This window comes from Carcharhinus amblyrhynchos, chromosome 11 (assembly GCF_965287045.1).
Source record: "Carcharhinus amblyrhynchos chromosome 11, sCarAmb.v2.hapA, whole genome shotgun sequence".
NCBI classification, from domain to species: Eukaryota; Metazoa; Chordata; class Chondrichthyes; order Carcharhiniformes; family Carcharhinidae; genus Carcharhinus; species Carcharhinus amblyrhynchos.
The window spans coordinates 54,744,156-54,758,406 of record NC_137334.1 but is presented as its reverse complement, the minus strand read 5'-3'; the positions used below and the strand labels follow the sequence as shown (position 1 = coordinate 54,758,406).

The following is a 14,251-nucleotide window of genomic DNA, read 5'->3' as shown; positions in this document are numbered from 1 at the left end:
CCTGGCAAAGGTACTAACCCCGAAAGCTAATGAGTGTACTATCAAATAAATCGGTTGGACTTAAACCTGGTGTTGTCAGACTTTTTACTGAGGCTGTATAAGACATTGGTGAGGCCGAATTTAGAGTATTGTGTGCAGTTTTGGTCATCTAATTACAGGAAGGATATTAATAAGGTTGAAAGAGTGCAGAGAAGGTTTACGGGACTTGAGAAACTGAGTTAAGAGAAAGATTGAATAAGTTAGGACTTTATTCCCTGGAGCGTAGAAGAATAAGGTATATAAAATTATGATGGGTATAGGTAGAGTGAATGCAAGCAGGCTTTTTCCACTGAGCTAGGGGAGAAAAAAAAACTAGAGGACATGGGTTAAGAGTGAAGGGGGAAAAGTTTAAAGGGAATATTAGGGGGGGCTTCTTCACACAGTGGTGGGAGTGTGGAATGAGCTGCCAGATGAAGTGGTAAATGCAGGCTCACTTTTAACATTTAAGAAAAACTTGGACAGGTACGTGGATGACAGAACAAAGAACAAAAACAGCCCGGGAAACAGGCCCTTCGGCCCAACAAGCCCACGCCGCCATCTTAACACCACCAGTCCCCCCCTCCACCCATGACCCTTGTCTAATGTTTTATGGCCATCCACATTGAGGGAAACTAATTTAGGGACAATTTATTACTGCCAATCAGCCTAACAGCACACCTTTGGGGTGTGGGAGGAAACCAGAGCACCCGGAGAAAACCCACGCAAGCACGGGGAGAATGCGCAAACTCCCACAGACACTGGCCCAAATCCATGTGTCTGCACAGCAATCAGTGATAGTCACTGAGCTGTCATCTTGCCCAGTATCTGGTCCAGTTTAGGCACACACTAGCGACATGAAGCACTAGGCCAATCTCGAACAACCAAGAGCAGCCCAAGTACGACCCATCGCGTGTATGCCCCTCGTTGGACACAAGGCGGACCGACTTAAAACCTGTGGATGAAAAGGAGTGTGGAGGGATACAGTCCAGTTGCAGGTCAGTGGGACTAGGCAAAAAAATGGTTTGGCACAGCCAAGAAGGGCCAAAAAGACTGTTTCTGTGCTGTCATGTTCGATGGTAACTTGCGCAAAATCAAATTGTTTCACCTAAATGGCATTATAACGCCAAATTATATATCAAGTAGCGTCTTTCCTGTTAAAAAATAAACGCATGTTGATTCTTTTCCTTATGGAATCATACCATTTTTTCATTTTTCTCTTCCAAAGGTATTCGACTAGAACTTGGAATCCCTTCTCCCAACAGAAAGCCCAATCTCGTCATCAGTTCCTGAGCAGCTGGGGAGGAACTTCGTTCATGACTCTTCTGTGGCTCTGGGAGAGAAATATCTGCAGTTATTCAATTTACTACCATCTTAATTGTAGATTTTTGTTTACAGAGCTGGTTTATACATTACCATTATATATACTAGTCTGTCATATATTACCAAAATATATTTTCATCTTATTTTTTGATGCTGATTTAGTACAAAAGCAATAATGTTAAATTAATTGCATGTTGCACAAGTTTATGCCATTTACAAACATAAAGCAAAATAAAGCAGATGCAAATTTTTAAAAATATACAACAAATGCTGAAAGTACTCAGTATGTCAGGTTAAATGCATCAAGAAAGTATTCAACACTTCCCCAGAACTGGGAAAGTTTTTTTCCTCCCAACAGTTGTCTGCCCTGCTGAGTGTTTCCTGCATTTTGTTCTCATACCCTTTATGCTCGTGTTAAGTACTACCTGCCTTAGTGCTCCAATGCATTTGTCATTGAAATTTTGCATACAAAACATTTTCTGCTCAATTTCCTATTGTTCATTCAAGTAAATTCAGATTTAAAACAGTATGCTTACTTTGTAGAAAAACTTAGTACTCCAGAATATAATGACCCAGTTCACAATTTTCAGATGATCAGCAACTATTAGTATTTTTACATTAAGGTGAACAAAAATTTTTTACCTAGCATATGATTGGTAATCTAGAAGCTACTCCCATAAGTTAATGACAATCTGTCACAAAATTGTAGGAACTATTCTAGACCTTTCTAAATAGAAATAGACCTTTCTATTTATAGATAGGTCCATGGCTTAGTAGGTATAGAAGTGATCGGCGCAACTAGTGGGCCGAAGGGCCTGTTTGTGCTGTAGTGTTCTATGTTTCATAAGGACAGACAGGAAGGAAAGGGTGGCAAGGTAGCTTTGTTAGTATGAAGTAAATAAAAACGATAGCAAGAAATGATTTTGGATTAGATGATATAGAATCCATATGGGTAGAGGTACGAAATGACAAAGGGAAGCAAACACTAGTGGCAGTAGTTTTTAGGCCCCCTGGCAGTAGCTATACTGTGGGATTAGTGGTAAGCATGGTAAGAAGTCTCACAACACCAGGATAAAGTCCAACAGGTTTATTTGGTAGCACAAGCCACAAGCTTTCAGAGCGTTGCCCTTTCATCAGATGAGTGGGAGTTCTGTTCATAAACAGTACATACAAAGACACAAACTCAATTTACAAAATAATGGTTGGAATGCAAGTCTTTCCAGGTAATCAAGTCTTAAAGGTACAGACAATGTGAGTGGAGAGAGGGTTAAGCACAGGTTAAAGAGATGGATACTGTCTCCAGCCAGGACAGTTGGTGAGATTTTGCAAGCCCAGGTAAGTCGTGGGGGTTACAGATCGTGTGACAGGAACCCAAGATCCCAGTTGAGGCCGCCCTCATGTGTGTGGAAACCACACTGTTTAATCTGTGCTTATTCTTCTCTCCACTCACATTGTCTGCACCTTTAAAACTTGATTATCTGTAAAGACTTGCATTTCAACCATTATTTTGTAAAATGAGTTTATGCCCTCTTTGTGAGCAGAACTCCCACTCACTTAATGAAGGGCAGCGCTCCAAAAGCTTGTGGCTTGTGCTACCAAATAAACCTGGTGTTGTGAAGCTTCTTACTGTGCTTACCCCAGTCCAACACTGGCGTCTCTACATCAGGATCAGTGGTAAACCAGAGGATTGGGAAGTTTTAAAAACCAAACAAGAGACAGTCAAAAATAATAAAGAGGGAGGAGGAGGGAGAAAGAGGGAGAGCATAGTGGCACAGTGGCTAGCACTGCTGCCTCACAGAACTAGTGATCCAATTTCAATTCTGGCCTTGGGTCACTACCTGTGTGGTGTTTACACACATGTAGAAGTGAAGAAAGAAAGAAAAGTTGATCAATGCACACAAAGAGAGACAGATAAAAATGCTCAGGTATGAGACAGACTAACATGCTCTAGAAGTATATAGGTGAGATGTGCAGAATAAATGCACAGAGAAAGAGACGTATAAATAGAAGAGAATAATAAGTGAGCAAATCAATAACTAAAGCAGTAACCCAGGTATTAATCTTGCAATTTCCTCCATTTTTTCCTAATTGCTGACTGGAAGTTTTCAAGTCCATGACTCTGTTGTTGTGAAATTTTGCTTGCTAGCTTAAATTGCTTGAGCTTACTTCTGCCAAAGTGGGTTTACGTAATTTTTATTTATTTCACTTTGTGAAATGTGTCGTTATTTTAAATTGCATGTGACCTTATTTTAAACATTTGTAGTTGCACTTCCTAGGAAAATAAATGATGCCTTTTCTCTCCAGAAAACATTTTGAATGGAGAAAAAGATATGCATCATCACATAGCAGCGTTACTGCAAAAAATTACAATGTTTATGATAAGACTTGGAAATCCTGAAAGCACTTGCCACAAGGAAGCATCACAGGCAAACGTTAAGAGTAACAGGCACCTTCATTGGATAACAATAACTTCCACAGGGATATTTTCATGCTACACGTGACCCATGAACAAATTGTAATAAAAATCATTCCTTGTAGCATCGCGTGTGGGCCACGCAAATGAACTGTAATGTTTTGAGAGTAAAATTAGGAAGAAGATATAATTGAACCAGCAATAAAATCATGCTTTTACAATTGATTAGAAATACAGGTACTTTTTGCACCTCACACCAAAGCAGGGGAAGGGGAAAAAGAGGCCACCATAAAAACGCAAGTGCAAAAAAGTTCCTAAAATGACTTTAATAAGCATGCTTCTATTTTCAGTATTATTTCTCCACTTAATTCTTGTGAGGGATCCTCTTGGGACAAGTGATCATAGTATGGTTGAATTTCTGTTGCAGATGGAGAATGAGAAAGTAGGGTCCGGAACCTGCGTCCTCTGTTTGAACAGAGGGGAGTATGATAAGATGAGGGCAGAATTGGCGAATGTAGATTGGGGGCGCAGATTGGTTGGTAGGACGGCTGAGGAACAGTGGAGGATTTTTAAGGAGATCCTTTTCGGTACTCAGCAGAAATATATTCTGATGGTAAAGAAGGACCATAAGAGAAGAGATAACCAGCCATGGTTATCGAAGGAAATAAAGGAGAGTATTAAATTAAAAGCTAATGCGTTCAGAGCAGCTAAAACTAGTGGGCGATTAGAAGATTGGGAAAGTTTTAAAAAACAACGAAGAATGACTAAGAAAGCGATAAAGAAAGGAAAGATAGAGTATGAAGCTAAACTAGCTCTAAATATTAAAAAAAAGTAAAAGTTTTTACAAATATATAGGAGGAGGAGACTGGCTAGAGTGAATGTTGAACCCTTGGAGGATGAGAGGGGGGATTTAGTGGTGAGTAACAAGGGAATGGCTGAGGCTTTAAATAAGTTTTTTGTGTCGGTCTTCACGGAGGAGGACACAAATAGCTTGCCGAATATTGAAGATAGAAGGATGGTGGAAGATAAGGTCCTTAATGCAATTACTGTCACTAGAGAGGTAGTGCTTGATAGACTAACAGGACTGAAGGTAGACAAGTCCCCGGGACCGGATGGAATGCATCCCAGGGTTCTGAAAGAAATGGCAGAGGTGATAGCGGATGTCTTAGTAACTATTTATCAAAATTTGCTGGACTCTGGGGAAGTGCCGGAAGATTGGAAAACGGCTAATGTTATGCCACTGTTTAAAAAGGGTAGTAGACAAAAGGCAGGGAATTATCGGCCGGTGAGCTTAACGTCCGTAGTTGGAAAAATGCTAGAATCTGTCAAAGAAGAAATAGCACGACACCTAGAAAAGTCTGATCAAGCAGACACAGCACGGATTCATGAAGGGGAAGTCGTGTTTAACGAACTTATTGGATTTCTATGGGTATGTGACTGGTGCAGTAGACAGAGGGTAACCGGTGGATGTGGTGTTTTTAGATTTCCAGATGGCGTTCGATAAGGTGCCTCACAAAAGGTTGCTGCAAAAGGTTAGGGTGCACGGAGCTGGGGGTAAGGTGTTAGCGTGGATAGAGGATTGGTTGTCTAACAGGAAGCAGAGTGTTGGAATCAATGGGTGCTTTTCTGGTTGGCAGTTGGTGACTAGTGGAGTGCCGCAGGGATCGGTGCTGGGGCCTCAACTGTTTACCAATTACATAGACGATCTGGAGGAGGGGGCTGAGTGTAGGGTAACAAAATTTGCTGATGACACGATGACGAGTGGAAAAGCAAATTGCGCGGAAGGTGCAGAAAGTCTGCAGAGAGATCTGGATAGACTCTGAGTGGGCAAGGACCTGGCAGGTGGAGTATAACGTTAGCAAATGTGAGGTTATCCACATTGGTAGGAATAATAGTAGGAGGGATTATTATTAAAAGGGTGAAAAGCTGCAGCATGCTTCAGTGCAGAGGGACCTGGGGGTCTGTGTACACGAATCACAAAAACCCAGGCTGCAGGTGCAGCAGATGATCAAGAAGGCGAATGGAATGTTGGCCTTCATGGTGAGGGGGTTAGAATATAAAAGCAGGGAGGTCTTGCTGCAACTGTACAGGGCACTGGTGAGGCTGCAACTGGAGTACTGTGTGCAGTTTTGGTCCCCGCATTTGAGGAAGGATATATTGGCCTTGGAGGGAGTACACAGAAGGTTCACCAGGCTGATACCGGAGATGAGGGGGTTAGTTTATGAACAGAGATTGAATAGACTGGGTCTGTACTCGTTAAGAGTTTAGAAGGCTGAGGGGGGATCTTATAGAGACTTACAAGACAATGAAAGAGCTAGATAGGGTAGAGGTGGGGGGTGGGGGGTGGGGGGGGGGGTGGAGTTTAGAACAGAGTTGAGGACGAACTTCTTCACTCAAAGGGTGGTGAATCTCTGCCCGTTGAAGCGCTGGAGGCTACTTCGCTGAATATATTTAAGTCACAGGTAGATAGATTTCTGATAGACAAGGGAATTAAGGGTTATGGGGAGAAAGCGGGAAAGTGGAAATGATCCACTTCAGATCAGTCATGATCTTATTAAATGGCGGGGCAGGCTCGAAGGGCTAGATGGCCTACTCCTGCTCCTATTTCTTTTGTTCTTATGTAATTCTATATTCTTGCAAAATAATTCAATTACTGGTGCAAAATGTCATTTTAACAAATTATTGCGCTCACGTTTCATGAATATAACCCCCACATTTAAGCCACTCATTTCAATCAGGTAATCACAAATTGGGAAATAGTGCAAACATCTGTTATTACCATTATCACCAATTACACAGTTACCATATACAATATGTTAAGCCTGCTGCTTTTTTTTGGGTAATTACAGGTGTTCCAACTGAGCAGTTCACATTTTGTTCTGCTGCAATATTACATTTTTTCTTTCAGCACACCAGCTATTTTAGCCATAGAGCATCAAGAAATTTAGCTAAAGAGATCCTGAACAAAATTGTCTGAACCGTGATAGGCACTGAAGCATGGAAGCATAAATGAGATGGTCATGGTTCTTTGCCATCACATTGTGTGAAAACAACACAGAACATTACATAATCACTGAGTTATATAGGATACAGTGTTCCGACAGAGCCTTCCATTAACAAATTGCTATGGGTAGAGTCAACGAAGAGCAAGCTTAACTAGCTCTGAACTAAATTATTGGAAATAATCAAGAAAATTATTCCAGTCAGTTATGGGCAAACAACATAGATTCAGGTAAGCCATCTATACACTATACCGGGCAAATAACATTTGGATCAATAAGCTTACTATAATGGTGGGGATTGCAAATTAGCACAGCTTCAATGCCATGAAACACCTGTTCGTCACCAATAGATTCTTGTCAAGTCTTCTGGATAAGGACATATTATAACCCTACATGCAGAATAAATGCGTCAGTGTTCAGACTGGAAAATAAATTGCTTGTGATCAGGGCTCGAATAAATGACTTATGATATCAGTGATAAATGCATCACAGGTAATAATCTTGACAAAACTTGTCTCTAGATCAAAACAAAATCATTGGCACATTTCTTGATATCATGCAATATTTTGGCTTACAGGGGCCAGATAAGACAACCAATTATAAGCAAACCAATTATAACTCAGCCTATTGTAGTTTTCAGCTGTTCAAGACACACCTTTAAAGGTCCAATACAATAGTTATTTTTTCCATAAATATGTATACTAAGCTTAATATTTGATAAAGCCCTCGCAAATACACTCAACATGCGCTTTAGAAATGGGCATCCTAAAAGACTTAGGAAAACAAAGGTAGTTTTATGGGATTTATACTGAAGAATAGTTTTAATTGCAATTAATTTAATGTTTCTCTGCCTGGAGACATAAAACAAGTTAGACTCATGGTGACAAAGGTGTTTACATGTGTGGGGGTCAGTTTCAATTCCAACTGTGATTCTATTGTGCTTAGAGTGAATTACAGTGTGAAGAATAAATAATAGCAGCTGTGATTTTTTTTAAGCAGTGGGGGCCTTGTAAGATAAAACAGTTTTAACTCTTAGTTTTAGCTAGATATATTGCAGTTGTGGACTTCTCTCAATTCTGCCAGGAAAAGCTGGATCCATCAAGAGGAGGTGCAAAGAGGCAGGCTTTCTAAGGAACAAGGTACAGTCCAGTTAACAAGGGAATTAAGAGGAAGAATTTCTCAACAGGACTAATGCTAAGAGAACAGAGATAAAGGTATTACCAGATTTGAAGTAGGACAAAAGACTTCAGAAGTAAATCACACATTTGATGCTATTTTACTAGAGCCTGGGAATTGGGTTAAATCAATTGTGAACAGTCTGTGCAGCAGTCAAGACTAAGAAATCCTAAAGGACGATGGCATAAATCCTAGACTGGATTCGCTGTTAAAAGTGGAGCAGAAGCTTTGTTTAAAAGTATTTGGAAAACAGATTTTTGGAATGCAAATCAATAATGGAAAGCATTATTGTGAACAAAGATTTTAAAACATGTTTTTTCAGGGTGCACTTTGGAAACTCTCATGACAATCTCAGGGGACTTCTGAGGAGAAATCCACAGATACTAACTTGCATTCAAAGCAGAGTGTGTATTTGACCACAGTCAATCTGTACGCTTAAAGGAACTATATGTTAATGAGATCATTATAGTTTAATATGTACTTTGTAATCTAATTTAAAATCTGGGAGTAATGTTAAACTGAGGGGGGAGTAAAGGAGTATTGTATCATAATCCAATCTTTTCATGTTTAATAGTTTTGTTGTTAAAACTAATTAGCAGTCCTATGATCAGTTCCTCCATATTTAAAAAAAATTCCAATCTTGAGCCAGGTCCAATTTAGAATTTTTCCATTCAGTTACAACTGGGATCATAAGACAATTACTTGATTTGAGTTCACTTGCCTAGCAAGCAAGCAGACTTGAAGAGAAAATGTGTCTGAGAAAGGGCTACAACATACTTGGCCAAATTCTGCAATCCATGTTCCCATTACATGCAGCTCCTCGTTAAAGGGATGAAATAGCAGATTTGACCACATAACACCAAGAACATTCCAGACTCACTAATGATTTTATATAAACTTTGTAGGAACTTTTCCTGGTCAAAATTGCACATAAAGCATCAAAATGCTGAAGACCTTTAAATGGACTAACTTTTTCCTCCACTTTAATAATGTTTAGCTATAGCAGATTCAACATTTACTCTTAACACTATTAAAAATAAGAACCAAGAAACTCACCATTTTGTGCTAATTGGGAAGGGTCTGTTTTCTGTGCCAGCTTAGTCAATGCCGAAGCAATTACATCATCTCCTGGCACCTTTGGGCTTTCCACATATTTCAGCTTCCTGATTGGGCCTGCATGAAGAAAAAAATTCTTTTCCTGTTAACTTCTTCTAGACACAATCTTTTTGAAGATAAGCATGCATACGATTCTGCTGAAATTTAGTGCAATCATTGGAAACAGACAAAATACAATGTTCTTTTCTTCAATATAGTAGTAATTCACAAAGGAAACTTTCAACCAAAGAAACACTAGGAATATAAACTACACCACAAAATCAAAATCATTACTTAAGACCATAAGACATAGGAGCAGAATCAGGCCACTCAGCCCATCTAGTCTGCTCTACCATTCAATCATGGCTAATATTTTGCTCATCCCTCATTCTCCTGCCTTTTCCCCATAATCCCTGATCCCCTTATCAATCAAGAACCTACCTATCTCTGTCTTAAAGACACTCAATGACCTTACTTGTGAAACTGCTGTAATATAGCCCTTTAAAACACATTTTACTTTAAATGCACAAAGATACAAAATATATTGTTGATTAAAAGCTTAGATTCTGCATTATTAAAAACAGAATTCTGCATATACTAAACAAACAGAAAAATTCAAAAATGCCCAGAAAACATCAATGATCCCACATTATCCGGATGACATACTCCGAATGTAGACATTTTTCCAGAGTTGATAAGAGCAGATTTATAAACAATGAAGTAATAAAGATACACAGCACAGTATTATACACTCTAATGAAGAAATATTTTTGAAGTGAAAAAACCATTTGCCCTGGACATAGATACTACATAAAGGGTTTCTTTCTTTTATTGTTTCATGAGATGGAAGCGTCACTGGCACGGCCAGCATTTGTTGCACATTCCTCATGGGCCTCAAGGTGGTTATAATGCTAAAATATGTTATGAATAGGGAAGAAATGGTAGGATGATTCCCCTTTTTCCACATCTCGGCTAACTGAAGACATGTTTTAAAAAATGTTTTAACCTGTGTATGATAACCATTAAGAACAAGCAAATGATTGGTCATACTTCTCTCTCAGGAGTAAACCTTTCACATACTATGGTATCCTACCATTCACTTCCCTCACCAGAAAAGTTGGAGCAACTGACACTACCCTGCTTTTCAATAACTACAGTAAAATTAATTGCAAAATCTTGTTAGCCTTAACTTTACAAAATCCCAGCACCTGTACCTATGAATTCAAGATCCCACCAACAACCCCCAATTGTTAAGATCTTGGGAGAGACCAATATCTTCTTTCAATTGGAGGAAATCCAAAATTTCAGTTAGTTATTAAACAATGATGCCACAATTCCACATTCAAAAAAGAAATTTTACCACACAAGTTGAACAAAGTCAACACTAAATGCCATCTTCAGTAACGTCTACTCTAACAGCCAAAATCAAGTTAAAAACTCCACACTGTGTGGAGTTTGCATATTCTCCCCATGTCTGCATGGGTTTTCTCTGGGTGCTGTGATTTTCTCCCACAGTCCAAAGATGTGCAAGTCGGGTGGACTGGCCATGTTAAATTCACCCTTGTCAGGGGGGGCTAGCAGGATAAACACCTGGGGTTACAGGGATAGGGCCTGGGTGGGATTGCTGTCGGTGCAGGCTCGGTGAGCCAAATGGCCTCCTTCTGCACTGGAGGGATCATATGATTCTATAAAATCAACAGGCAAATGGCAGATAAACACAAATTGCACATTAAATGGCAGAGGCAGCCATGGGTCATCGTACAAGTTGGTTCAACAGTCCACTCAGATTTTGGTGATCGCACTTTGTCAAAGTCTTTCAAAACTCCTGCCTTCCTCATGAACAATTTCAGTTCCTTTCCTAGGAATCCTCAACCATCAGCAGCCCATAACCAATCCAAGTTCCATTTCACCACAAATGGTATACATCTGTACAGCCTGATTAATTTACTCTGGATCTAATGTTACCATTAACATAGAACATTACAGCACAAACAGGCCCTTTGGCCCACAAGTTGCGCCGATCATATCCCTACCTACCAGGCCTATCTATAACCCTCAATCCCAATAAAACCCATGTACTCATCTAGAAGTCTCTTAAAAGACCCCAACGAGTTCGCCTCCACCACCACCGCCGCCAGCAGCCGATTCCACTCGCTCACCACCCTCTGAGTGAAAAACTTACCCTAACATCTCCTCTGTACCTACTCCCCAGCACCTTAAACCCGTGTCCTCTCGTAGCGACCATTTCAGCCCTCGGAAATAGCCTCCAAGAATCCACCCCATCTATACCTCTCAACATCTTATAAACCTCTATCAGGTCGCCTCTCTTCCTTCGTCTCTCCAGGGAGAAAAGACCTAGCTCCCTCAACCTATCCTCATAAGGCATGCCACCCAATCCAGGCAACATCCTTGTAAAACTTACAAACAACTTATTCTCAGTTTCTCGACCTGGACACAGTATTCTTCAGCTGCCTATTTTTCACCACCGGACTCATCAAGTACTATTGCTCAACTTGGAACTGATCTGGCCTGTTGCATATTTAACCAAGTTCAGTCTGGCCAGAAGTTTTGGTTTCCAAATAGGGAATCAATTTCCTTTCCCTGTTTAATTTAAGCCTCAAGAACACAAGTTTTAAAAGTCGTGATTCCCGCACAAATGCATCAGTGTCACAGATAGTTCATTTGGCTCAACAAATCTATGCCAATGTTTAGATACCAAGCAAGTAAATAGTTTTAAGCATATTTACTCAATGTTCCAAGATTCTTTTTACCCCTTTGAATCCTATAGTGGTCCAATGGTAACACTCTCATCTCAAAGTTAGAAACTTTTGTTAGGAACTTACAATCACAAAGGATGAAGCATAGGAAAACATGCTCATGCTGGTCCTTAAAGCAATTCAATTATTGCCACTCCCCAGCTCTTTGTCACTTATTCAATTCCCTTTTACTAGTCAATCTACTTCCATCACCCTTTGAGGCAGCGCATTCCAGATCATAATAAGTCAGTGCAAAAAAACTTATCTTGTCCACCCTGATTCGCTTACCAATTACCATAAATCTGGTTAAAGAACCTCCTGCCAAAGTTAACAGTTTTCCCTTATTTAACCCAGGATCAATTTGATCAATCTATGATTCTTAACACCGCTATCATAAGTGTTCCTTTAACCTTCATTGCCCTAAGGTGAACAACCCCAGTCTCTCTAGTTTCTCCAATTCCTGCTACCATTCTTGTAACTCTCCTCTACACCTTCTCTAAGACGTTGACGTACTTCCAAAGTGTGATACCCAAAATTGGACAAAAATGCTTCAGGTGGAACCTAATACCGCTAGGAATCAACAGGAGCAGGCCATTTGATCTTTTGAGCATTGTCATGGTCCCCCACAGAGACTACCAATTTTTAAAGAGAAATTCAAACTTCCAGTTAATAGCTAAAGGATGACAATAAGATTTCACTTTAAGACCTTTATTGTAACAACCAGTCTAAACGTAAGCCATTTGACCCATCAAGTCTGCACTGACCAAAATCCCACTCGTGCCCTATTCCTGTAACCTTGCATATTTACCCTGCTAATCTCCCTCCAATGGGGTCAATTGAGGATGGCCAATCAACCTAATCCACACATCTTTGGACTTGGGAGGAAAACCTCGCAGGCATGGAGAGAATGTGCAAATTCCTCACAAACTGTGACCAGAGGCCAGAATTGAACCCGGGTCCCTGGCGCTGTGAGACAGCAGTGCTAACTACTATTAACTACTATTGACTAAACATTTTTTGTAGCTAACACTAAATTACAGTAAAGAACTTTCTCCTTTTACTTCCAAAAAAACCCAGGTTACAGATATACTTTACAGTATCTTTCAAGTAGCTATCTGATTTTCCCATTTGAGGCACAATTGGATTCTTAGCTCCTAAGGGTTTACTTCTATTTGTTTCCTTTCCCAGGCTGGTAACATTTAACCACAGAACTATCTTTTAAGGTGAAGGTTTTTCATGGTAATACTCACTCTAGTACAAACGAATATGAATCTTCCAGCCTTGCTGCAAATCTTGGTCTTTTCAATTTCTCACCCATATCTCTGTGCGATGATCCATAAAGACCTCTAGCTGCTCCCTCTCAGATCCTGCAGACTGCCTGTGCCTAGAGTTTTCAGGGATCTCATGGAAACCCTTCCTTCTCAAAACCCATGACAATGTGAATTACATTAGCTTTGTATTCCAGTAGAGATACCAATTAGCTATTCTCAAGAACCCAACTCCCTTACTTGCATAACTGTTTACAATTTGACACTCAATGCCTTTCCAGGGTTTTGGAGACTAGTAGTCTAACCACCATAAACATAAAGGCTGCTGCCATTGTCTCGAGTGTGAACACATTCCACCTTCTTTCCTGTAAAACAACCAGGGCCTCCCTTTAATCTCTAATAGCCAAGTCACCCAGGCCTACTGTCAGGCAAACTTTAGAACAGATCACACGGTCCCCTTCATTTTCTCCCAAATTAAAGACAGTGCCAAAATATATATTAATAATGTTTATATGATTAACAGACTGTAGATCATGGATGATGATCTTATGGTAGCCTTCATTCCACTTTCCTGCCTGTTCTTCCAATAACGAGTGCTCTATAGATCAAAAATCCATGAAACCCAGCATTTAATATATTCAATGACCCAGCCTCCAATGCACTCTGGAGTAGAGAATTCCAAACATTAATGAGACTCAAAGAATAAATTTCTGCTCATCTTCATCTCAAATGGAAGGTCACTTATTTTAAAACTGTGCCCCCTATTTCTGGATGAGTACAACTCCAGCAACATTCGAGAGGGTTGACACCATCCAGAAAATGCTGAAAATCTCAGCAGGTCTGACAGCATCCTTGGAGAGAGAACAGAGTTAATGTTTGGAGTCTGGATGATCTTCACCAGAGCCAAAGACAAAGAAAATAGGGTGAGATTTATACTGTTATGGTGGCTGTTGTGTAATTGACCAAGATGTCATTGACGAAAGGTCAAAGGGAATAAAACGGTGCTGATAGCGCGTGTTAAGAGATTGGAACGTGTAAATGGCAAAACAAAGGTGCAGAGTGTCAAAAGACAACCTGAGGAACGTGGCAGATGATCCTAATGAGGTGGCCAGCAGGAGGGTTGCAAAAAGAATAAAACAGGAAGGTTTAGAAGTAGACCTCTGTAGGGCCAACTGCTACGTTCCTCAGGTTGTCCTTTGACAT

The 14,251-nt window shown here is 40.2% G+C and overlaps 1 protein-coding gene across 4 annotated transcripts in view; it reads right to left on the bottom strand.

Moving 5' to 3' along the window:
* LOC145350141 (protein TANC1-like) overlaps nt 1–14,251 on the bottom strand; it is a 160,624-nt gene that overhangs the window by 88,476 nt on the left and 57,897 nt on the right. For all 4 annotated transcript variants that reach the window (XM_080199118.1, XM_080199120.1, XM_080199121.1 and 1 more), the window contains exons 5-6: nt 8,986–9,102; nt 1,218–1,348 (exon numbers count right to left, since the gene is read on the bottom strand). In XM_080199118.1, coding sequence (XP_080055244.1) covers nt 1,218–1,348; nt 8,986–9,102 — 248 coding nt within the window. The remainder of the gene's footprint in view (nt 1–1,217; nt 1,349–8,985; nt 9,103–14,251) is intronic.